This window comes from Pholis gunnellus, assembly GCF_910591455.1.
Source record: "Pholis gunnellus genome assembly, chromosome: 12".
In the NCBI taxonomy this organism is placed as follows: domain Eukaryota; kingdom Metazoa; phylum Chordata; class Actinopteri; order Perciformes; family Pholidae; genus Pholis; species Pholis gunnellus.
Genome location: NC_136539.1, coordinates 3,647,266 through 3,672,506, shown reverse-complemented (window position 1 = coordinate 3,672,506; position 25,241 = coordinate 3,647,266). Strand labels below are relative to the sequence as shown.

Below are 25,241 nucleotides of genomic sequence, written 5' to 3'. Positions count from 1 at the left end.
GTGTTGTGTGTGTGTGTGTGTGTGTGTGTGTGTGTGTGTGTGTGTGTGTGTGTGTGTGTGTGTGTGTGTGTGTGTGTGTGTGTGTGTGTGTGTGAGAGAGAGAAGAGAGGGAAGACGCTCCGCTGCTACCGCGTCCTAGCTTAAGGGGGGGAGGAGGAGGAGGGCGAGGAGGGGGTGGGGGGAGGGACAGCGCAGAAAATCGATCCAGGGGCCGCGCTTCTCAGCCTTCTTCCGGGCGCAAGAGTCCTCTGCGGGGAATTAGATAACTGCTTGTAAAAGCCCCCCCCCTCTCTCCTCGACTTTTAGCCGCTGCTGCATCTCTCCGTCTTCCCGCCCGCCTGTCTCGCTCGTCCACGAGTATATTGAATTCATCCCCGTTCGCATTACGGCTACAAGTATTGGCTTCCAGTTTAATTGGAACCCCCCCCCCCCCCACACACACACACACACACACACCGTTTCTTCTCATAAATGTGTGTGGATATTGCGCATTATCAGCAGGTTAATATTTTATTAGGGTTTAATTGGCCTTTGTTGTTTGCCTCAGTGCGCTGATCTCCCAGTTAAGACAAAGTGTGTGTGTGTGTGTGTGTGTGTGTGTGTGTGTGTGTGTGTGTGTGTGTGTGTGTGACACGACACTGTTCGTGTGAGCGTTCAGTTTCTCTGGGTCAGTATTCACTTTTTTCTCTCCTCCAGCTCTCCTTGGCGGAGGAGATCAAGCCGTTGAAGTGGTATCCTTCCGTTTACCTGCTGGTGTCCATCTTTCCCCTCATCAACAGGTAACGTGCACACACACATACACCTGTACTGCACATAAACTCTGCACTCCCTTGTTTTACTGCGTGTCGGCTTCACACTGCTATCTTATCTCCTCTCAACCCGTCACCCCCCTCCCGCTCTCTCTCGCCCTCCCTCCCCTGCTCCCTCTTATCTGAACTCTCAGAGCTTCGCTTTCTCTGTACAGCAGCACGAAGTGTGTGTGTGTGTGTGTGTGTGTGTGTGTGTGTGTGTGTGTGTGTGTGTGTGTGTGTGTGTGTGTGTGTGTGTGTGTGTGTGTGTGTGTGTGTGCGTGCGTGCGCGTGCGTGCGTGCGTGCGTGAGTGTGAGAGAGAGAGGAGCACAGGGCATTTTATTGGCTCCTTTTAAAACCAAGGCTTCGTTGGCTGATGGTTCGGTGGGAGGAGGCGGGTGGTCCAGTAAATGATAACCCCGGTGCTGTTATTACTCCTTCACTCCCTTCCACCCCCCCCCCTCTCTGTCTCTCTCTCTCTCTGTCGCTCTTTTTTTCTTTCATTTGCTACCGCTCCCTGCCTCCCTCCCCCTCCCTGCAGCGGAACCCGGTGTGATTGACAGGTCAGGGTTACTAAGTGATTAGCCGCAGCGGCTCTGCTTGTCGCCACGGCGATGTAGGCGGAGACACAGGTCAATTACAGGGTCAACGTCTCTCAAAGGCTCTGCTTAAACACCGCCCTCCCCCTCCGACCCACCCCCTCACCTCGCCTTCTCACCCTATCCTCCCCCTTCACCTCTCCATCCATCCCGGGTCCCCTTCCATACTCCCTCCCTGTGCGCCCCAACTGTCGGCTGATGAAGATGACAAACTGCATCCTGTGCAAACCCCAAAACCTCCCTCCATCTCCTCCCTACCGCTTTCCCTCCCTTAATGTCACTTTCTCTTCCGCTCTTCCCTCTTTCTACGCTCCAAATGTCTTCGTCATAGCCCCCCTTTTTATTTCCACACGTCCTCGCTCCGTCTTTCTCCTCCTGTGTTTTTATATGGCCTCCCCACCACCGCCTCCCCCTCCACTTTTCCTCTTCTCTGCCACACAAAGCCCCGTCTCTCTCTCTCTCTCTCTCTCTCTCCCCTTCTCTTGAGCAAACACGCTCTCGCTCACTCAGCTCCGCTCCGCTCTGCCTTTCTCCAGAGAGCGAACGAGGAGAAAACGGGAATGAATTGCTCTCGCGTCGTCGTCCTCCACCACCTCCCCCTCCTCCCCCCGCTCAGCAGCGCTGGCTGTGTGTATCTCCGGCTCCTATTAATTTGTTAGCCTCCCCTCCCTCCCTCCCTCCCTCCCCTTCCCCTACTCACTCACCTCCCTCCCCCTGGCTGATATCCTCCTCCGCCTCCTCCTCCTCCCCTCTTTCTCCATCTCCCCCTCCTTCCTTCCCTCCCCTCCGCTGAGTGCTGGAGTGTGTAAAGTGTTTGTCACGGTGCCGTGCTGATGTCGCTGTGCTCTGCCGTGCGGAAGCAGCGCACGGCAGACAGCCTCGGTGTGTGTGTGTGTGTGTGTGTGTGTGTGTGTGTGTGTGTGTGTGTGTGTGTGTGTGTGTGTGTGTGTGTGTGTGTGTGTGTGTGTGTGGGTGGGTGGTTTCGTGTCAAGGCGAATGTGCAGTCGCTGCTTGTTGCCGCGTCTGCACGCACTTGTTTGTCCGCCACGACTTGACTGTGTGTTAGTGAGCATTCCTGTGTGTGTGCGTGCGTGTGTGTGTGCGTGTGTGTGTGTGTGTGTGTGCGTGCGTGCGTGCGTTTTTGTTTTGCGTGTGCACTCGTAGTGTTTGTGTGTGTGTGTGTGTGTCTGAGTGGGGGATTATTTCTATCTGAGCTCCAAAGCCTCCTAAACAGGGCTTAGAGAGACGGCCCAGGGCAGCAGCTAAAGCCGTCGGTTAGAGCTCTCTCTCTCTCCCCCTTTGCTCGCTCACTCTACATCTCTCCCCGCTGCTCTCTCTCTCTCTCTCTCTCTTCCTCTCTGCCATTTCTCCCATGCCCTGATCCATTGCGTTAATGCACAGACGCTCCCACACGCAAACACACTGTTGTTTTTTTGGCCCTCATCTGCCACCGCACACGCAAAAACACGCACGGCCACACGCGCACCGACAGTCACACGCCACGCGCAATTTTAATCTGTTCCAAATGCACACTGGTAAATGTGTTAATTCGACACCAGCTGTTGCGAATTGAAATGGGAAAGCGCTCCTTACTTTTTCTTTGCTCGCTCGCTCACGCTCGCACAAACACACACACACAAGCATGGACGAGTCATTATACATCACTTTACCGTGCGCACGTCTCTCTCTCTCTTTCCCTCTCTCTCTCTCTCTCTCATTCACTTGCCCTCTCTTGGCCACAAAAAAAGTAGCACCAGACACTCACACCTTCACACTTATCCCTCCTCCTTCTCCTCCTCTCTCTTTGTCCTTCTTTTCGCTGCCACTTCAGTCTCTCTCTCTCTCTCTCTCAGCTCGTTCTATGTGTGTGGAAGCGTTGCCCGGGCACGACTACAGTTTTCACAGTCTGCTTCTCACATCGCCTCCCCTGTGTGCTTTATGGTGTGGGTGTGTGTTTGTTTACAAGGCTTGTCGAGAATTCCTACTGTGCGCGCCCGTACGCCTGTTTGCATAAATAAGCCCTCTCCCCGGAACCGAGCCGCCGATCGCTGGGGGCGCGTCACGGCTTGACGTTGCTAGTGCTCCTCCTGGACAGCCCTGCTTATCTTTTAGGAGGACGTTTGCCCCCCCCCCCCCCCCCACCATCCTCACCCACCATCCCCACCCCACCATTTGACACCAAGCGGGGAGAAACCGGCATCCCCATTTAGTGTCTTTTTTTTCCTCCCCTCTTCTTGAAGGCTTTTTCTCTCGAAGCACTAAAGCCAGGCACATGGACAGGAGAGCTAGTTGTCTTTGAGCAATCAGGGTTACGTGCCCTGCAGAGCGGGTGCTTCAGCAGGGACAGATTGGCCCCGGCGGCGAGGGCTCGAACCGGCCGGTGCGTCTATAACCTTGGGTTCACCCTGTCGCTCCAGGGAGGCAGCTCGCATCCTCCCAGTTATTCCTGGTTTCCCCCCCTCGATGCCGTGTGTGGGTTTTGTGATGTGTATAGGCCTATACGTGCTTGCAGGGGATTTTTGTAAGGGCTCCCTACAGCGCCTAAGCCCCCCCACCCCCACCCCCACCCCCGCCGCCTTTCTCTGGAGGAGATCTGATTTCCCCGCTCCAGGCGAGCAGCGAGAACAAGACAGTGTGTGCGCGCGTCTGTGTGTGCGTCTGTGTGCTTTTTTGTGTGCGCCCGCACGCGCAACCCGGGCCAGGCAGACCTTCCCCATCTCCGCTCGGCGCTTTGAAAAACGAGGGAGGAAATCTCAGAGCAGCAGTTATTATTCATCCCTCAAAGCAAACGGGGAGGAGGCGGGGGATGGGGAGGCGGAGGGAGGGATGCTCGGATGGAGGGAGGAAGAAAGAGAGAGCCAAACGGGAGGGATGAAGGGGGGGTGGGGGGGATACATTAACTCTTATCTCACTGTATTCGGCATTCTGCATCCCAGGATGCTCTCTCTCCCTCTCTCTCTCTCTCTCTCCCTCTCTCTCTCCCTTTCTCTCTCTCTCTCTCTCCGGCTTTCTCTTGCCTTTCTACACTCCCTTCCTTCCGTTCCTCGCCTCTCGGAATATCTCGCATTCAGCGTGCATAGATGTGTGTTAGTGCCTCGGTGTGTGCGTGTGTAGGCTGTTGTGTGGTTTGTACTGTATACCCTAACGTATCATATGGTGTGTTTCGTAGGGCTGGGCAAAAATATCGATATAGCTTACTATCGCGATATTTGTTTAAACTGTAGTGTATCGCTATGTCCGGAACTCCAAATTCACAACATGGCGTCTCACAAGCAAGTGGCCGTATATTGTACAGCGGCCCGATGTGATCCCGACTCGTTCCCGCCGACACATGATGGATGTAGTCGTGTAGTGGCCAGGATTTACGAAGAGGTGACGAAACGTGTCAAAACATCGCTCCCCCCTGCAGAGAGAGAGTAGCCCTGGCGTGCGATGTGTGGACGACTAGACCGCTGAGTCGAATGTTACGATGACGTCGCACCACCTCACGACACCACAGCACGAGAGTCGTACAGGCAGTAACATCGCGGAGTTACTGAAAACTGAACCTGGAGGAATGGGAATTAAATGGGAAGGGCCCAGCCATAGTGACTGACAACTTTACTTAATACACTTTATTTCATATGATGTTGATGGCATCTACGTGTAAGTTAAGAGTGGTCAGTGACACAATCAGAAAATAATACAGTATGTATTTTTAGTTTTAAATGAAGTTGTGGCAAGTTCATTATATTAAAAAGGGTTCAGTGACACAATGACAATACAAAACACTTTGATGCAATTTGTCCACTGAGTTATCAATATGGGATGTATGTATTAGACTATCCAGGTGGTACACAGCAAGTTGTATTGCAATATATATACGTATCGTATCGTGAGTGGCTTGCCAATACACAGCACTAGTATTTAGTTTACTTGAACCAGTGAGCTCCTCGGATACTGAAAGGCACTATGTAAGGTTCCAACTCTCATCTATATTTATTTATTTAGTCTTTTTTTAAAATTCATCTATCACCTCACATTCAATTCCCTGTGTTTACTAAAATCAGTTTAGTTTAGTGTGATATAACTTGGTGGTATGTGAAATGTTTTTGAGACTGGGAGGCAAAACTGTCATTTCTATACCGCGTTGTCTTGCTTTGATCTCTGATCTTTGCAGAACGGAGTCTCCAGGTTTATGAGACTGGTCTCCAGGGGGTTGGCTCGCCACCAAAACCCGAATTAGCTAAATTAGATTTAAATCTCATACACTAGAATTTAGCCCATTAAAAAAACACGTAGGACGTGGGACCAGCTTATTGTTACGTTTTCTTTAAACCTCCCCCTCTCCCTCAAAATCAAAGATGTCCATGGCGTCCGACGCCACACGCTCTCTAAACCCCCTGATCGCCCGTGTGACAGTTCGGCCACATGTGTCCGTGTGGCCTAGATAATATGTGGGTGGATATATGATCGTGCCAACTGTGTCTGCGTGTGCGTGTGCGTGCGCCCGCCCATGTGTGCGTGCACTTGTGCCGTTGCGTCTCAGGCAGCGATCGCTTTGTAACCGGAGACGGAGAGCCCCGTAGCCATTCGTCTCCCGTTGAGCAGCAGCAGCGGCGCTCTGCTATTCATCCCCATTTAGTGAGACAGAGAGCTGGCCTACAGGGCTGTGTGAAGTGCAAACACACACACAAACACACACAGGGCAGGCACCCGCGCTGTGGCTGGACACACAGAGAGGCTCTGAATTTAATATCGTAGTGGACACATGAATACACATTTGCATGCATGTAAATCACTATGCAGACGTGAAATACTTCTATTAAAACGCACATAAGATACATGCACATAGTCAGAGATGCAAAGATTAACACACATATACAGGCAAATAAATGATATAGGCTACAAGTCCATATATACCTACATATGAGTTATATATTCTCTGATGTAGGCACACATTCATACAGGCACCTATATAAAGGCACATACATTCATATGCATATGGTGCACACATGCAAATGCTAAAGGAGATGCTAGATAACCTCCCTCACACACGTGCACACATTCACGGGCACACGCAAACACAAACACATCTACGCGTGCACGCATTCACGCCCCCTCTCTCCCCCCCTGCTCTTTCAGGCACGTCTTTAAATATTCATCACTCTGGCTGCTCAGAGAGTGCCGTAAACGCTGCCTCACACTCCAGGGAATCGCTAAAGTCTACTCTATCATCTGCTCTCCCTGCCGCGCTCTCTCTCTCTCTCTCTCTCTCACGCACACACACACACGCGCGCTCACACTGCTGGCCACAGCAACTCACAGGCATGAGCTCACGTGCACCGACAGTCAAAGGCACAGCCAGTGGCATCGCTGGACACGCAGACACACGCCGATACATGAATCAGGCGCAAGGAAACACATGCACGGCGGTGGACAATGAGCTGTGTGTGTGTGTGTGTGTGTGTGTGTATGTGTGTGTGTTTACTGGCTGCTCCCTGCACAGAGGGTTGAGTGGTGTTGTGTTCCAGGAAACAGGATGTCTCTTTGTTTGGGTTTTATTCTGTCGGTGAACGTTAGCCGCTTCGTTCCCCAAGGTCTGTGTGTGCCTCTTTGTGTGTGTGTGTGTGTGTGTGTGTGTGTGTGTGTGTGTGTGTGTGTGTGTGGTGGGGTGGGGTGGGGGGGGGGGGTCTTCTGCACAACATGCCTGCCTGTTTTTGTGTTTCAGCCTGATTCCAGAAATATTTGTTTCGCACAGAGGTGACAAGAAGTGTGTGCGCGCGCACACTGTGCATTTGTGGGTTCTTGCACAACAGGAGTCACAACCGTAACCGTGACGGTAGTCTCCTCATTGACCTCATGATCAAAGTAGATCATGCACATGTCCATATCCATATTCCTGCAGAGAGTTCCCAAGCAGTACAGCTTCACGCACATTGAAGTGGCTGATCACATGTTGTCTCTGGACAATGGGAGGCCTGTCCTCTTGTCTTCGCTGTCCTAAAGGCTGCCGCACATTCACAGCAGACCAGTGAACAACCAACAGAACCGTTTGAGCCACTGTGTCCACAGGTCAGGTCTTCTTTGGATTGAATGTCTATCATTGAGTTACAGTTCTTTAAAAAAAACTAAAAAGAATCAAGTTATTTACAACTTTGTTGAGAGTCAAAACTGCAGATGATCCGATCACGCTTTGAAGGATTCAGATTCGTCTCGGTTCAAATTCAATAAAAGGCGATCACGCCCCAAAGCATCATGAAGCATAATTAGGCTTTAATGAAGTGTGGCAATTTCTAGTTATTGTTTCCTGGTGTCTGTTTGTGAGAAGTGTTTGTCTTTTGTCATTTCAGTGTTAAATTTTGATTTCTCTATTTGGACCCCAAATTTAATTTCAGGGGCATTAAGATCATAACGTGAATATCGCCACAGGGTGGTCATACTTTTTTATCATTCAAGTATATAAATCCCCCCCCCCCCCCCCCCCCCCCCCCCCCCCCCATAGTGCACCACAGTTGCAGGGATTTATTCCCAGAAATGAAGGCCGAAATCACACCATCTCCTCGCCTTCAACAAGTCGTCCAGGCCTCGTTATGTATCGACACATCCAGACGTTTCAGAGAGTAAAAAAAAAAAAGTCACAGTCTGACCGTAGTCGAGGGATTAAGCTCGTTTTGGCAGAAATCCCTTTTAGTCTGAGAAAAAAAGTTCAGATTTGCTGTCAGCGGCAACAGCACCGCGGGCAGCACCAGGGCCTTGTTTTGGAACTGCGAAAGCATGTGATTTGTCTGGAGGAAGGGGAAAAAAAGAAAGAAAAGAAGTCAGGCAGTCAGTCGGAGAGAGGAAGAAGTGCAATCGGGGTCAGGGCGACATCTCTGTCTGGCCGCACTCCGGGAAGGGGAGTTCTCCTCTGCGCTGCTCCAGTTCTGCTTCTCCCACAGCTCGGGATGAACAATTAGAGGCAGAGAAAAACAAACCAAAAAAAGTGAACTCTGACGGGGGTAGGGGGGCGGGGTTGATGGCTGGAGAATGGTATAGACTGGCAGGGTGGGATATTGGAAGAGATAGGGAGAGGCAGCGATGAAGGGTTTTGCACGGAATGTGGGGGGGGGGGGGGGGGGGGGGGGGAGAGAGGGGGAGGGAGGGGAGAGAGAGAGAGAGAGAGAGAGAGAGAGAGACGGGCTCACAGTGACTGACAGCATGATAGATGGAAGGTCTGAATAAGTGAGCGAGGCTTCGGAGACGCCGTGCGAGTGCTAATGACTGACTTCGCGCTTACAGGTGGCAGCAGGCTTTTCCACTGAAAGCTACACGTCGGCCTCGCGCTGCGTTCATGCGTGCTGCTGTTGTTGTTGACCGCTTGCTCCCGAGTCATACAGTATACACAATAACGTCCCTGTTGTCTAACACCAGTCAGCCAACTGTGGGACTCGCTCGACTGACCGTGCCGCACGCACAAAAACCCTGACAGACACACACACGCACACACACACTCACCGCCCGCAGCCACACGCTCCTTCCCACCACTCCCTCATTCATCTTTCATTAGTGCGGCTCACACAGGAGAAACATCCCTCCTCCATACGCCTCCATCCTACTCTCCATCTCCTCCATCTCTATCTAACCATCGTCTCGTCTTATCTTGGTTTCTCTTCGCCCGTAATTTCTTTTGTTTGTCTCGCTCATGTCTTGCAATCTGTCTTTTTGGATATCTCCTCTTTCTCCTCTGCCTCCTCTGCTTTTTAAGTCTTTTCTATTCAGAATCGCTCCTTCAGCCCGCTCCTCCTCCTCCTCCTCCTCCTCCATTGCTCTCGGCCCTCCTTCCCCTTCACCGCCTCGCGCTTGCACATTCTCACCTCTTTATCGCGTTCTCCTTTCCTCTTCCACTCTCCCTCTCTCCTTCCTGCGCGGTGCTGTTTCTCTGACACTCGTCCCCCCACCCACCCACCCCCTCCCCGTCCTCCTCCCTCCCCTCTTCCTGTCTCTCTTTCTCTCTCTCTCGCGCCTGCTCTTTCATTCTTCCTTTCATTTCGCTCTCCGTCTCTCCCTCGATGGAGGGGAAAGGCTCTTCGCCTCTAATTGCGGCTGTTCCGTTGCCATGGCGCGTGTTGCTCGGCGCTGCGAGGTGCTGTGTGCGTGCGTGTGCGTGTGTGTGTGTGTGTGTGTGTGTGTGTGTGTGTGTGTGTGTGTGGCAGGCAGATGATTGCTTGCTGCCAGCTCTCGTTTCCCGGACGCCGATCGCATTTCTTTGCGGCAGCAGGGAAAAAAAAAAAAATGAGACGCCAGAAATAGCCCCCCTTCACACAGACCCACTCACTCTCACCGCTGCGCTGTCAGAGGAGCACGCGCACACACACACACACACACACACACACACACACACACACACACACACACACACACACACACACAGAGGCAGGCAGGCGCACACACGGAACACACATCCACTGCATTTCCTCTCCATCTGACATCCTCAATGCATATGACCTACGTTAGACTGCACGCACACGCCTATAAGCACACGCACGGGCAGTCATGTGTGTGTGCGCGTGTGTTTCCTGCGTCTCTAAGGAGGTTGCGCGGGGACTCCTGATTTATTTCACCTTTAATGGGAAGTGAAATGAATGTGAGCAGCAGCTGGTCTGGTCCTCGGAGATACAGCAGCAGTAGGCCAACCCGGAAAATAGGCGGCGGCGCTCCGAAAACGCTCCTCACTCCGACAAGTGCCAAGACACGCCGCTCCACGCTCCACTAACTGCACTGTTGGTTTTATTTTAAGCCCCATTTAGGCATTTAGCCGACACCATTACCCAGAAAGCACAAGTTGGGTCTCCATCTTCGGCCGGCCCAACTTGCTGTTTCCTTCCCTGTCACAACTTTTCAAAGGGTTTTGCCGAAAGGTAAAACGGAGACAGATTAGCAGCAAATAAACCTTACAACCTGGCGCTGCAAAAGAGGATAAGAGAGGATTATAACCAGATTTGCGGACGGATCTCCATAATCATCTTCTGTGCTGCTCACCTGCAGCTCTCACTGGGGTTTTCAAGGGAAGTCGACAAGATCATAATGATGTGCTTGCTTAGCTCGACAAAGTAAAAGTGCCTCCAAACTGTAATTTCAAGGTGCAGCGTTTTTGACATTCACAGGATGGAGGGCTGGGCAACAAACCAAACATTTACCAAAACTGAAGTCATCCAAAGTCACGTCGGCATGTTTGGTCAAATTATTCTTTCAGACCGGCTGTCCTGTGTGTGCATTTGAAAGCAAATCAAGAATCACATCTAAGCCTGAAGCTGTATTCGCTCTGCGACAACAAAGCAAAGCAACAAGCTACAAGTCCTTTTTTAATTGTTGTAAGGATGCAATCAACTATGAGCACCTGTTAGTCTAGTTCTGATTGTAACTCCAGCTTTGGATAAATTACAGTCGGTCACACAGTTGCAGATGAAGAAGAGCTGGTGCAGAGAAATAAAATGTCATGGCACACTTTGGCTTACAGAGCAAAGTCAAGCTGTAAATAGCTTCTTAGAAATAGTTGCAGCGTTGATAATAAGCACAAAAGCATCCAAAACCTAAAACACAACCATGTCATGTAATATGATGCGTAAATAGCAAAGAAAAGGTAACATACTAAATGTGTTGCTCAAATCTATTTATAATACTAATTCTGATTACTTTCATGAAACAGACAAGATTTTGCCTGAAAACATTCGTGCTCAGTTCCTTTCAAACATACATTGTTTCATTTGTAGTTACCAATGTGAATGTTGCTGTTCATCTTCGTGTGGATTTTAGGTTATATGGGCCAGCAATAATTCATAGTGTCCTCACATTAATTGCGATGTGTTTGTTAGTTTGCACCAAACGATCGACACCGTGCCTAAAATGATCGGTAACCTTAAACTTGGTGTAAGATCATTGTTTTTCAAATTAAGACCACATTTCTCATGAATCCACTTACAAATACATACAATTGTGTACACAATGTTGTTACTTAACTGTCTATTAGGAAATTACTTTGACTTAAAATAAATTATCGAACTAGGATTTTATTTTAAAGATTAATGCGTAAAGAAGATGTGGACAAGTTGGCTTTTTCAATATAATGTTAAGTTAAATTTATTCTCGCTGGAATAGACAACACCATTACACTTTATATTGTTCTTTAAAACACATTTGATAAATCTGTACAGTGTGGATATCTCCACGTTTACATTTGGTCGCTTATAGGCACAAATATTGGTGGAGGTGCCTTATTCGTTGCAGCCTGGCTGGTGTCATGATGTGTTTGTCTGGAGAAGGGTGAACAATCTATCAGCAACACCGTTGTGAAGTGATTAATGGGGAGAACAGTTCAAAACACTCTTAAATGAATATCATTTTACATAACTGGAGACGTGTCAAATGATCGTGGTGTCTCGTGTTGCTCCTTGTAACCACAATGCATCAGTGGTTCTTTTCCTCAAATGGTTGGGTTTTGTATCTTCCTTCCCTGCTGGGGGCGCGGGGTGCTCGGGGACGACTTCCCCGACCCCCGAGGTCAACCGCCGCGGCCACTCAGTTCCCTATGCGCGCCCCTCCCGGGACCTCGCACTCGAAGGGGGAGAAACTCTCTGAGCTGCGTGCGGTTTTGATTCTCTGGCTAATAGATCAATAAAAGACATTAGCGGCGGGCTAACCCGACGAGCAGCGCTAATACAGGGTTAATCCAGGGTTAATGGCTGAGCGGCGTCCTCCTCGGAGGCAGCCATTAGTTTGCAGCCCCGCCGCACAATATCAGGTTCTCCTTCTAGTCATGCCCCGGGCTCCCAGAGAGAGATATGGGCGCAGGGAGGGAAATTGAAAAGAGAAGAATTGAGGATCGCCCTCGCGAGTCGAGATGAAAATGAGATAGCCAGACGGATGAAACTGAATACAAAGAAATGGGAGAGATCTCGTAGAGAAAGAGGGGGAGGGTGTGTGTGTGTGTGTGTGTGTGTGTGTGTGTGTGTGTGTGTGTGTGTGTGTGTGTGTGTGTGTGTGTGTGTGTGTGTGTGTGTGTGTGTGTGTGTGTGTGTGTGTTGGGGGGGACGTGCACGGAATAAAAAGGAGAGGATGGAACGACGAAAAATTGTGGTCAGGAGAAGCAGGAAGCTGAGATGAGAGAGAGAGAAGCAGAGGAAGGGGAGTCGAGCGCTACACTTCTCCCTGTCCTTGTAAAGTGCTGCGTGCTGTCGAGGCGGCAGCCAAGAATGTGTCAACCCGGCCGTCTCATGCTGCCTAATGGGCTCTTAAACGCTGATATAAAGCTCGCCCGCTCTTTCGCCCTCCCCTTTTCCCTCTCCATCTCTCTCTCCCCCTCTCTTTTCCTGCCTTTGCCGCTCGCCATCATTACCTCCCCGTTCTCACCCTGTCCCTCAGTCTGTCACTCACTTGTCCTCTCCCTCTCTTCCTCCCTCTTCTCTGGCGCTCTGTCGATCAACATCTCGCTCGCCGTCTTTCCCCCTGTGTTTTTTTTTTTTTCCGTTGCTGCCTTTCTGCTCGTTCCGACTTCTCCATCAATTACTCCATCCTCACCTGTGAAGCTCTCACGCAGGTTGTCTCTTTACTTACAACTGTTTTATGGATGAACTCGATGCTTCTGTGTCTCTCTTCCCCCCTCCACCAGGCTCCATAATGCCTTCTACCCACAGGATCCGTCCTTCCCGCTCACCCTGTTGCACGTCCTGTCGGCACCGCTCCACGGCCTGGCCAACGCGTTTGTCTTCGGCCTGGATAGGGATTGGTGGAGCCTACTGAGTCCCACTGGCATGCAGGTACAGCAGCTGCACACATTTGCCCGTTCAGACATGCAAATCACTCTGTGAATGTGTTTGGAATTTCACTTATTGATTGACGTCTGAATACGTCAACAAGTCATTTTTCGGACCTGGTTACTTTTTCGTAACACTTTATGGAGATATGTTTGACAACAACAATAAAAGTCGACAGCCATTCTAGTCACGTAACTTGCCTAAACCTAGCTGAATTGTTTCCTGTGAAGGCGGAGGTTTATTTTGAAATGACCTGTAACAAGCGGAAATTGACACGTGTTGCTGTCTGTCTTGGGAAAAACGCATGGAAAATAAGGATGAACTTTATGTAAGATATACGAACCGTTGTATGAGGATACGTTGCACAAGGACATTGCTAACGTGCTGATGCTTAGCAGGTATAATGATCAGCTAATTTTCCATCTTAGTTAGCAAGCTAATACACTTATCTCAGATGCAAAATGGCTAATTAACACTAAACACAAAGTACAGCTGAGACTGATGGGAATGTCATTAGTTCTGCAAGTATTTGATCATAAATCAGAATTGATGGTGATACTAAAAAGTCAGAGAACACCGACGTTATTACAATCCAACCTGAGAGAGACATGAATGTCTGTGCCACATTTGCTGGCGATCCGTCCAATAGCTGTCGAGTCACTTTAGTCAAAACCAAAAGGCCAGTCTCAAGGTGGCGCCAGGGGAAAAGTCAGGGGTTTGCAAAAGTCACAAGGCTTCATCCTCTGGGTACCTGTCCTCATGTATATCGGTATTAAATTGAATGGCAATCAATCCAATAGTTCACGCCTCACGAGGGCGCTACAAGGAAGCCCAGGTAATCCAGAGTCATTGGGATTCATCATCTGCAGACATGAATGTCTAGAGCCACATCGCTAGCTAAAGGGCAATAACTTTAATATATAGATGCAGCCACCAATTAGTGGCGTAACATACCAAACCTGTGATTCGTATGAACCCCCCCACACACGGTTCAGCACGCATGTGAACCGCAGATTAATCACACACTTCAACTATCATAGTGTGAAATAAAGTTTTACTGCCCATCACCCTTGGCCGATATTCAATAAAAATGTGGAATTAGGAGATCAGCATAATGCTTTCTAGTCGGCGATCCCTGATAATGTTACAGTGTGAACAACAAATCTGGTTTTTAAATCGACGGGACAGCTAGAAATGCTGGGAGCCCTAGCTCTTAGCTTATGATACATCATTAAAATGGCTAATTCCAAGATTTTTTACATCAATAAACATTTTAATCTTCTATCTGTTCCAATGCAAATAACACCTATAGGTGATTATAACAAAGTAAAAGGCTAACATTTAGAATTTCTGATGGTTTACACCAATTCAGAGTGGTTGAAATGATTTTAGGAAAGAATAGTCTGGAGCCTTGCAGACCAGCTGCTCTAACAAAACACAACATTAATGATCTGTGTCGGACAATATGGATCATCAGCAATCTGCAATTGGTATCGGCAGCACAAAAACATAATCGGGGCATCTCTGAAAAAGATATTTGTTCCCCTTTTTCTTATGTGCCGATCGGATGGGATCCCTGACTCACAACCGTGATGCAACCTGATCCATGAGATTTATGATCCGTTGCATTCCTATCAGCGATGCCACAGATTCCATCATATTACCATCTGTCCGTCTGTCGTCGGCAGTGTACCTGTGTGTTCACAGGGGGCTGAAGCCTATCCCAGCATGCTTTGGGTGAAAGGCCAATGACTGAATTGTTATTTTATTTCTGGTTTTTCCAGTCCCCATATGTTTCAAATGTTAAACAACTCCTTGTGTGAAGGAAGTAGTCATCTAAAGTAGAAACATAATTCTAATTCTAGCAAACTAACGCTACTAATATTAACCGTACTCTGTACGTGGCTCTACAAATGAGCTCTGTCTATAAGGTGGTCAATTAAGATATTGCAGGAGATTGGCCACTAACACCTCCACACTGAGCTCATAGTGTGAGCAACGTGTCAGCCTGTGTCTGAAGGTGTATTCACATTGCAGGAAGACGAGGGCTGTGTGTTCCTCCTCGCTCTGCATAGTATATACCACTATGGAACTCCTGGTGGCGCTGCACTAACCAGCAACCGGTGGAGACGAGGTGTCGGTGGTGTTAGTAGTAGCTGAAACAATTTCATACTGATGAAGGGCCAAAACATGTAGTCAGTCGATTGACTGAACATAAACAGGCAACACACTTGATAAGCAGTAGAGATTTGCCAAGCAAAAATGCCCCACAGATGGTTTTCCTTAGTTCTATATGGTCGGAAACTTGATATATTTAGAATACATGTAGATCAAACCATTTGTATTTCATGATCACTATCTAAGAAGAAAAAGGCCAAGCAACCTTTATACTCATATAAATTGAAGTTAACTGATGTGCTCCCTCCCACAAAAACTCACTCTAATTTTAACATCTTTTTAGTCATCTTCCCAGTTCCTCGCTTCAGAATTTGTAATTAGCGTACTAAACTTTCCAAGTTGTCTGCTACCATCCGTCACGAATCACCTACACAGGAAATAACTGTCGGGTCTGATACCAAAATCCCCTTATTTAAAGAGTGAAATTACACATCCTTAAGTCTTTTAGGAAAATGTGATGAAGGCCTTTTTTTTTTTTTTTTACATTTGAAGCGCACACCCTGATTGGTTGCATTTCAATAAACACCACAATCAATACAATTCTCCACAGATTTGTCTCAATCCACAAACACAGGCAGCATCTGCGGATATGAGCCACAGCTGATATTGAACCACAAAGAGAAAGAAAAAGTCCCCGTGGTCTTAGTTCACGCGTACACACACACACACACACACACACACACACACATATTGTCACCTACTCAGTTTCACCAACGACGCTGATAACGGGTCACGAGCGCAACGTGGAAGACTGGAATGTGTGGTATGACCTTCAACCCAAATGTCAATGTTGCACTGTGGCGAGTCGGGGGGAGAGAGAGAGACACACGAGGAGACAGAGGAGTGAAGTGGAATCTCAATGTGTTCGTAAATCACAGAGAAAATGCTGTTTGTGTGTGTGTGTGTCAGAGAGAGAGAGAGAGAGAAGGCGAGAAAGAAGACGAGAGAGAGAGAGAGAGAGAGAGACGGGCGGGCGGCGCACGCGTGTGTTCGTGCTCTATCGTGACTAACAGCCGGTTGTTATTCATCTTGGCATGCGGCTCCCAGCAGCCCCCACACATCAGGTGCGAGATTGGCGGAGGAGAGGAGGGGTGAGGGAGAGAAGGGAAGGGGAGGGGGGGGAACAGCGTCAAAGCATTCCTCCCTCAACGCAACAAATCTGCACTTTGGTACCAGATACCACCCACCCCTCCTAAGCCTGCCTCCTCCAGCTCACTCACTGGCTGTCTGCCTCTCTCCGTCTCTCCTGCTGTTTGCCTGCGGTGCATTTACATGCGTTTAAAGGGATCGGCTTGGGTCTTAATACACTGCTCGTATGCCTTATGTACGTTAAATGAGTTGACGGTCCCTCCTCACCGTACTCGCCATTAAAGGATTCCCTCCTGATGGGACAACAGCGTGAGAAATAAGAGACAAAATCCAGTTTTTGTTCCTTTAATCAAAATCCTTTTTTTCTGTGATTCTGATTCTTACTTCACGTCGTTAATAACGCGTGTTTCTCCCCGCTACATTGGGATAAATGAAAAGGGAGAAACTGTGAATTTAGGGCATCGTGAAATGCCGACAAGCACTTGGAAGCATTTTGGATTTAATAGCTTAAATGCTAGTATTTACAAGAATAAGATGAAGTATTTTGTGAATGCATTGTGTGCCAAAACTCAGAGACTTACAGCAGTGAGCTAACGATCTATGAGCCGGTCAACCGACACACACTGCACCACTTTAAGTTGTTGTGATCCCGTACAGGGCACGGGAGAGTTGAGAGGGAGGCACTGAGGGAGAGACGTGAGGTGAAAGGGACGGGTGCATGCCGGCGTTCTGCAACTGATGGGAAGTTGAATCCATAAATCTTAGAAATGACAGAAAAAGACGCTCCAGAACTTGACTGAGAGTTCTCTTTAGTCTCAAAGTGTTCTGGTTATAGTTTATTTAATTTATAATATTTAGTTTATTCATTTTGTTTGTAGTTTGCTGTGTGTCCATTGCAAACAAAATCTACAAATAGCTTATTTGGCAAATAATTTTCAAGGAAAGAGTAGGATTTTCTTTGAAGACTAGACTCATACAAAAAGAATCCATCTCAATCATCACTTATGACCCAACAATCTCTGAGCCCACCAGCTATCGGTCTGACATCGCGGCTTTATTTCTGGGGTTCCAGTGCAGCCAGCGGGTATCCGCGCCAAGATTTCTTTTTTTTGCAGGCTTCTCGGATTTTACAGCGCGATTAGCAACTTGAAGGCTCATGTTGTAGCCGAACTCAGTGAGGGTGGGCGATGTGGGGGTCGCAGTTGTTTGTCCCTTGGTCTATGGAGATTAATTTGATATTTCTATTCTATTTAATTTTAAAGACCTGCACCTGTAGCCAAACATGTATGTGTTCAGTGACTCAAACAGGTTTGGCGTTAACAAGAAGGCGGAGATGAGCTGCCATCCAACGACTGTTAACCTGTGGTTGGAGAAACAGTCGACCAGCCAGAGTTTTGTATACGGGATTAAAAATGGGACTTAAAATGGGACTTAAAATGGGAACGTCATCTTCCTACATACCCCAGCTAGCTGCCTAGCTACATTTGCGGTAAATTGCGATGAGTACGAATTAGGGCGACGTAGCTGTACAGACTCTTGTAAATTCTTACAGAATAACCTATATCACTGTCATTTTTTTATGTTGTGATATGCGTCCAGTGAACTGTTCAGCTGGTAATGGAACATTCCACATTGGTGGAATGGAAACATCACGAACGACCGATTGGTTTGGGCAAAAGAAAACCCCCCCCGATGACCCGGCTGATTGAGATGTAATGTTAAAATCAGCACATCAGAGCACCCCAAACACATAGACCGACCTGTCCTTCTAGAAAAGAGCATACACATTGGTTTTCATCTCATTATTCTCATTCAGCCAGAAGACATGCTACATGTTTTCAAATTCTAACTTTTTTTCAAATAAAAAAAAGAAAAGCTTTATACTCCCACACGCCTGCTTTTTCTGTTTGGTCAGACAGTGACCATTTCGCTGAACTGCTTTATGTTTCAAACTACGATTTAGCAGACTGCAAACGTGAGTGAATGGTTTGGGGAAAGAGTCCAAACAATAGTGCCTCTTTGCTATGTATTGAATTGTGAAAATCTACATCAAACCAAAGACTCCCACCTCTTCTTGTTCCTGTGCTAAAAAGCCCTCAGCAGTCTGCAACTACAATTTACACTAAACTCACCTCCTCTGATTGCTCACCTCGCCTAATCACCCGTGAAAACCAGATTTCTGGAGTCTCGTGTGCATGTTGTCTCTCTGCCTCGTGTCTCTCGCTCTTTTCTAGTCCGTTGTTTTTTTCTCTTCCTCGCAGTCTTCGACTCTCCTATCTCTATCTCTCTGTACTGTATGCGTGTGTGTGTGTGTGTGTGTGTGTGTGTGTGTGTTTGTGTTCCCATGCCTCTGCTGTTCCCTTCACCCTGTTACAGCATCTCTGGCATTTATCTCTCTTACATTATTTCTGCCGCTCTCCTTTGTGTTGCGTCTGCCTCCCACCTGTGTACCCCCCCCCCCCCCCCCCCCCCCCCCCTCTTCTTCCACTCTTTTCCTTCCCTGATATTGATCTGCATTCAAGCCATGCAGCTCGAACCGCCTGTAGCTCTGCAATGAGCTCACTTCTTCTTCGTCGTCTTCTTCCTCTGTGTGTGTGTGTGTGTGTGTGTGTGTGTGTGTGTGTGTGTGTGTGTGTGTGTGTGTGTGTGTGTGTGTGTGTGTGTGTGTGTGTGTGTGTGTGTGTGTGTGTGTGTGTGTGTGTGTGTGTGTGTGTGTGTGTGCGCATGCAGGAAAAAGCTGCTCCCAATCCCCACAGGTCTCACTGTCGCTGCAGTAGAGTACGTCCTCGCCGAGCCAGCTCATTAAAAAAAAAAATGTTGTGTGTAAACAACATGTCGCCGCAGGTCTTTTTTTGTAAAGATCGTTTCTTTGTGGTCCTTTTTCGGCCAGTAAACATTCACACTGTGCCTCACAGCTGTCGTGTATCGGGCAGGCTGTTCTCATCCAGCGTTCCGAGCTATAGGCTACCTTACGGAAAATATGCGCCGTAATTCACGGAAATCATTTTGTATGTTATCGCCGGAATCGTGAACAATGAAATATTAAGACCGCAAAAGCCCACGCAGGGCGGGAGTGACAGGAGGTGTGTGGGTCCAACAGACACTTATCTTTCGGCCAGGAGACCCGTGTGAAAAGAGAAGTCAACGTACATTTATTCTAAGGTCTTTTTCTAAACCTAACCAAGAAGTATTGTTGTCTAAACCTAACTGTGTTGTTTCCCGTAAAGGCGGAGGTTTACTTTGAAAAGACCGTATGCATGTAACAAGTGGAAATTGACACGTGTTGCTGTCTTTCTTGGGAAAACGCACAAAACTTTATGTAAGATATACTGTACGAATTGTTGTATGAGGATATGTTGCACAAGGACATTGCTAACGTGCCGATGCCTAGCAGGTATGATGATCAGTCTCCACGGAAGTTCATTTTGAAAAGACTGCTTAACGAGTGGAAATTGACACATGTTGGACGTTCGCAGGAAGGCTCACAAAAAATGCAGTAACTCATCGTAAGATATACTTATCATTGTAAAATAACACGTTGGTGTTAAGGAGTAGTTGATAGCCTGGACACTCTGCTGAGTCTCAGCTTTACTTTCAACATTCCGCCCTCTTTTACTCTGCGATCACCTGCTGTGTTTGAAAACAGTCGAAATTCACTTTGGTTATTCTCGTGCAGATATTATTCTGTTCCTGTTGTCAAACAAACTTGATTAATTAGCGATTTCTTTGCGGGTCATTAAAGTCACCTGTTAAGCAGGCGGACCGTAGTTTCAAATCCTATTTATGCAAATCAACAGGTTTGCATGTCAGCGCCGGTATTTTCCCTGTTTAAAAGCTGTGCTTATATCCGACTCTGTGTACTTTGTCAGTTCATTAAGTCTATTGTCCATTAAGTCCAAGTGTTGACAGCGATCCCACAGCCATCAGCCCTGAGTCATTACTGTACAGACGCCTGGTGTCCGTGTGCTCCCTGACGTTCACACCATCATCTGTGAGCACGTGAAGGGGCTTTGGAACAGTGTTGTCTCTACCTGTTGGTCATTATTCATCATCATCATCATTGGATCGATTTACAGTCTAATAACACCAATACTGCTAATCATCAGTTATTTCTACGTGAGGTCTTTGTGACTCTAAATATAAATATCCTCATCAGAAGCATTAAAGTGCTGCATGAACTTCTGTCATGTCCCCTTGAGAGTCCTGATGATGCAGGATGACGATCACCAGAACTGTCCAATCACACAACTTCATGTTAACTCCTCTTGGTTCATTCGTAAAATGTCAGTGTGAACAGGAACCAAAGCAGAACTAAAATGGAACAGTGTTTAGTCTTTCCCTTTGGTCCAGACCAAATGAACCGGACTACAGGTGTGAAATCACCCTAAAGTTGTCAGTATGCTCCACCCCACCATAACGCCAAGTTCACACAAACTCAAAGTAGCAGACTCTCTCTTTCCTCTCACAAGTGTTTGGTCATGCTAGAAAAGAACCACTTTGTAGGAAGTGTTTTCCATATGGCCACACTCGAAGGCGGAGTAACAAAGTGGCCGTCATGAAGAGAGGGTAGAGGCGATATTGATTAAATATGAGGATAACGGCGCACATTTTCAGACTCAGTCTCTCCTGGAATTCATCAATAAGCACCTTTCACACACGCCTGTTCAAGGCGGGGCATTTGTGTTTCAAGTCTTCTTCAATACAGCATGATGTTCATTTAGTAAATTATGGTCCATTTTAGGGCTGCAACTAACGATTATTTTAATAATCGATTAATCTGTCGATTATTTGTTCGATTAATCGATGAATCGGATAAAAAAACAAAAAAGCATTAATTTCCAACCTTTTATTCAAAAACAGAACTGACAGTGCAAATTCACAGAGCAAAAACTCTTCAGAAAGTGCCCAAACAGGTTGCTCGAACATCCCTGAGCTGTTAAAGTAATAATTTAAATAAATTGACTAATATCAGGAGTGGGGTTCAGCGGGTTACCCACGCCTCTCGGTGACGGGTAGACACACACTGATCCACTTAGTGTGGCGTGCGTGCAGCCCCGGACATCTAAGGGCATCACAGACCTGTTATTGCTCAATCTCGTGTGGCTGAACGCCACTCGTCCCTCTAAGAAGCTGGACGCCGACCGCAAGGGGCCGCGTAACTAGTTAGCATGCCGGAGTCTCGTTCGTTATCGGAATTAACCAGACAAATCGCTCCACCAACTAAGAACGGCCATGCACCACCACCCACAGAATGGAGAAAGAGCATCAATCTGTCAATCCTTTCTGTGTCCGGGCCGGGTGAGGTTTCCCGTGTAGAGTCAAATTAAGCCGCAGGCTCCAATCCTGGTGGGGCCCGTCCGTCAATTCCTTTAAGTTTCAGCTTTGCCACCATACTCCCCCCGGAACCCAAAGACTTTGGTTTCCCGGACGCTGCCCGGCGGGTCATGGGAATAACGCCGCCGGATCGCTAGTTGGCATCGTTTATGGTCGGAACTACGCCGGTATCTGATCGTCTTCGAACCTGACTTTCGTTCTTGATTAATGAAAACATTCTTGGCAAATGCTTTCGCTTTCGTCCGTCTTGCGCCGGTCCAAGAATTTCACCTCGAACGGCACAATACGAAGTCCCCCGGCCGTCCCTCTTAATCATGGCCCCAGTTCAGAGAAAAACCCACAAAATAGAACCGGAGTCCTATTCCATTATTCCTAGCTGCGGTATTCAGGCGACTGGGCCTGCTTTGAACACTCTAATTTTCAAAGTAAACGCTTCGGACCCCGCGGGACACTCAGTTAAGAGCATCGAGGGGGAGCCGAGAGGCAAACATCTCCGCGACTTATTGAGTGGCGTAATAATCGCGCGACACAACGAATCGATAATGAAATTCGTTGCCAACTATTTTAATAATCGATTTTTATCGATTTTATCGATTCGTTGTTGCAGCCCTAGTCCATTTAGAGTCAAATAGACCATAAAGCAGAGTATGCTTTAGGGCGGGCTTAATGTGATTGACAGGTCGCTAAGCTATGTATACAGCGTCTCGAGGTCACTCCTCCGCATTCCAAATATGGTCACTTCACTGGTTGCTACAAAAAAACAACACGGCGACCGCGGTAATCCAAGATGGCGACGACGAAATTGCCGAACTCGAGTGTTCAAAACGTCACGGTGACTACGTCCACTTCTTATATACAGTATATGGTCTGGCACTGAAAAGTTAAATAGATGTAAACTTTTATGCGCGTCTAAAACTGCCTGAAAAACGTAGCACACTCCAGGCGCAACGTGCCATAGGAAAACAATGGTTTTGCGGGCAATGCGTTTCTAGGGCTGCGTCTCGGTGTGATCGGCCTCTAATGCCAGCATGCTATCTTAAACCACACACCTGGGGAGCATTATGCCGCCGTTGGTGGGTTCAGTGTCAAAAAGCAGAGCCGACATAATGGCGCGTCTCCTTTATGGCAGAGTTGCGGAATCTCTGTGCAAAAAGGGCTGCAGGGGTGCACTTGGTTGTTCACATGGTAAGTCATGAAGTGGAATTGTTGTGTAAATAATAGTGCTGGGCAACGAGTACAATTTTAATCGCGATTAATCGCATGGATTTTTTGCGATTAATCGCATTGTTATTGTTACGCATTGTTATTGTTCAAAAGTAGTGTATTGCGCACTTTTATTTTAAAAGTACTGCTATATGAACAAAAGGGCAATAACATTTGATTTGCAAACACTTAAAACAAATAAGGTTCTTTTTAACAGCAGTATTCTCTTTACATAGTAGCAGTTATATCTCTTCACTATCTGTGCTCAGTGTGTGACTTTATGTGAAACGTTCCACTGCTGTGCAACATCAATAAAATGTTTCAGCATGTTTCATCAAAATGTCTGTCTTCATGACAGTCAGAGCATGTGCAGCTCTACTGTTCATCAATATAATGCTGTAACTGCGATCAAAGAATAAAGACACTTTACGCACAGTTTAGGTGTATTTTCCCTTTAACTCACGAGATGCAGGTAGCATGTTTTATACTTAATGTGAATATAATTCATACTTTGTTGGCATCTTATTCTGAGAACCGGATGTTCGTCTGAAGAAACCGGATGTTGGCTCACGTTAATCTTTCCGCTAACTTTCTTAGCTCATTCTTGAAGCTCATACGTGCCGTCATTCGTTGATTCTAAAACGCGACGCGAACGCACCTTGAGAACGTTCCTCAGACCGACATCTAACACTAACCGGCTGCAGTTTCTATCCACTTCTCTGTTGCATTTGTTAGCTTGTCTTGCTTTTGTTTATCTATACTTCTCCGCACGCTGCACCAAGACTTCCTCCACCGCTGCCAGTGAGCAATGGACTTTCAAAATAAAAATACATAAAAAAATGCGTTAATTCATTAATGCGTTAAAGCGATAATAACGCGTTAACTTGCCCAGCACTAGTAAATAATAATAGAAAGACAGCTTGAGAGAGGAGTTAAAACTCTGGCTCATTTCTCACCTTAGGTCGTAAAGTGAGGTGTAGATGTCTGTTTCAAAAAGTTGCATAAATGGTGGGACACAGTGCCCCCAACACGATGTCAGAAGGGTGTGTAGCCTATACGCTGTTCTGACGGAGCATAGCTACATGGCCCCCTCGTGAGCCTGAGGCTTGCAAGCCTTTTTCCCCTCATGCATGTGAATTACATCATTACTGGAGCTCTGATTGGCCACTGGTGCACGACAAAGCCGTTCATGTTCACATTTTTTCTCTTATTCAAGTCCCGATAGTTCCATGAAGTTACTTCATATTGAGTGCCATTGACCGTGACAGCACGCTTTTCCTCCATTTTGTTTGAAGTACAGTACTTTCATGTCATTGAGTGGAGTAGAAAATGAAAACAACTGTGCTTCAGTTTCCAGAGGGATTCAAAAACAAGCGTGTCAGAGGACATTAGCATAAAGTGGAACCTTTTCTCGACTTCTCCGGGTCGCTCACTGCGATCTTTTGCGTCTTAATCGGCAGCACCAGGATGTCACTCGGAGGTTCAGCTCACAAGTGAGCGGCAGCCTGTCTCGCCTCCTGCATGTGTGAACGGCCGGTCGTTTTCACATGTATCAACCCAGGAGACCGTCTTCGAGTGTGTGAAACGGCAGCTTAGTGCGAATGGATGGCCAGATCGAAGGGGGGGGGGGGCTAAAAACAGCGTGTGTTTATTTCAAACTCTGCTTGTGTGTGCCTGTGTTCCAGCTGGCTCTGCAGTCGCGGCTGTGTGACAGGACTCGGATCGGAGAGTACCACCCCGGGGCGGTGCGCTACACACAAGCTGACCTGGTCGACCTCAGCGATGACGACGACGATGACACCAACGTGCTCTTCTACTCTCCTGACATGACCCTGAAAGACAGAGGGCCCTGAGAGAGAGGGAGGGAGAGACAGAGAGGCAGGGAGAGAAAAGTGCTTGAGGGAAGCAGCCCGAAGGAGGGTCGCAGCCAGAGAGAGACGCAGCGGATTAGAAACCGAGAGGGAGGAACAAGAGGTGTGGGGGGGGGGGGGGGTGGAAGGGAAAAGATTGGGGGGACAGTCGGGCAGATAGAAGGCGGAGATGAGCTGTCAGGTTCCATTATTAATCCCCATCCTTTACTATTTAATATCCTAAAGACACACACACACACACACACACACACACACACACACACACACTGAGCAGAGCTGCAGTTCCCTGCAACACTACGAGGAGAGAGGACCGGCTCTAAAGATCCTCCTGATGTTAAAGGCGTCTGCTGCAGAGCCAAAGGTCCTACAACAACTCCAGCATTCTGCAGTGTTTTGGCATACCACGA

General features: G+C 47.8%; 1 protein-coding gene across 1 annotated transcript in view; it reads left to right on the top strand.

Moving 5' to 3' along the window:
• Window positions 1–24,991, top strand: part of LOC306704532 (cyclic AMP receptor-like protein A) — a 49,498-nt gene extending 24,507 nt beyond the window's left edge. Inside the window, exons 11-13 of the mRNA XM_079170920.1 lie at window positions 697–779; window positions 13,015–13,162; window positions 24,649–24,991. Coding sequence (XP_079027046.1) covers window positions 697–779; window positions 13,015–13,162; window positions 24,649–24,816 — 399 coding nt within the window. The 3' untranslated portion in view covers window positions 24,817–24,991. The remainder of the gene's footprint in view (window positions 1–696; window positions 780–13,014; window positions 13,163–24,648) is intronic.
• Window positions 24,992–25,241: the final 250 nt, after the last annotated feature.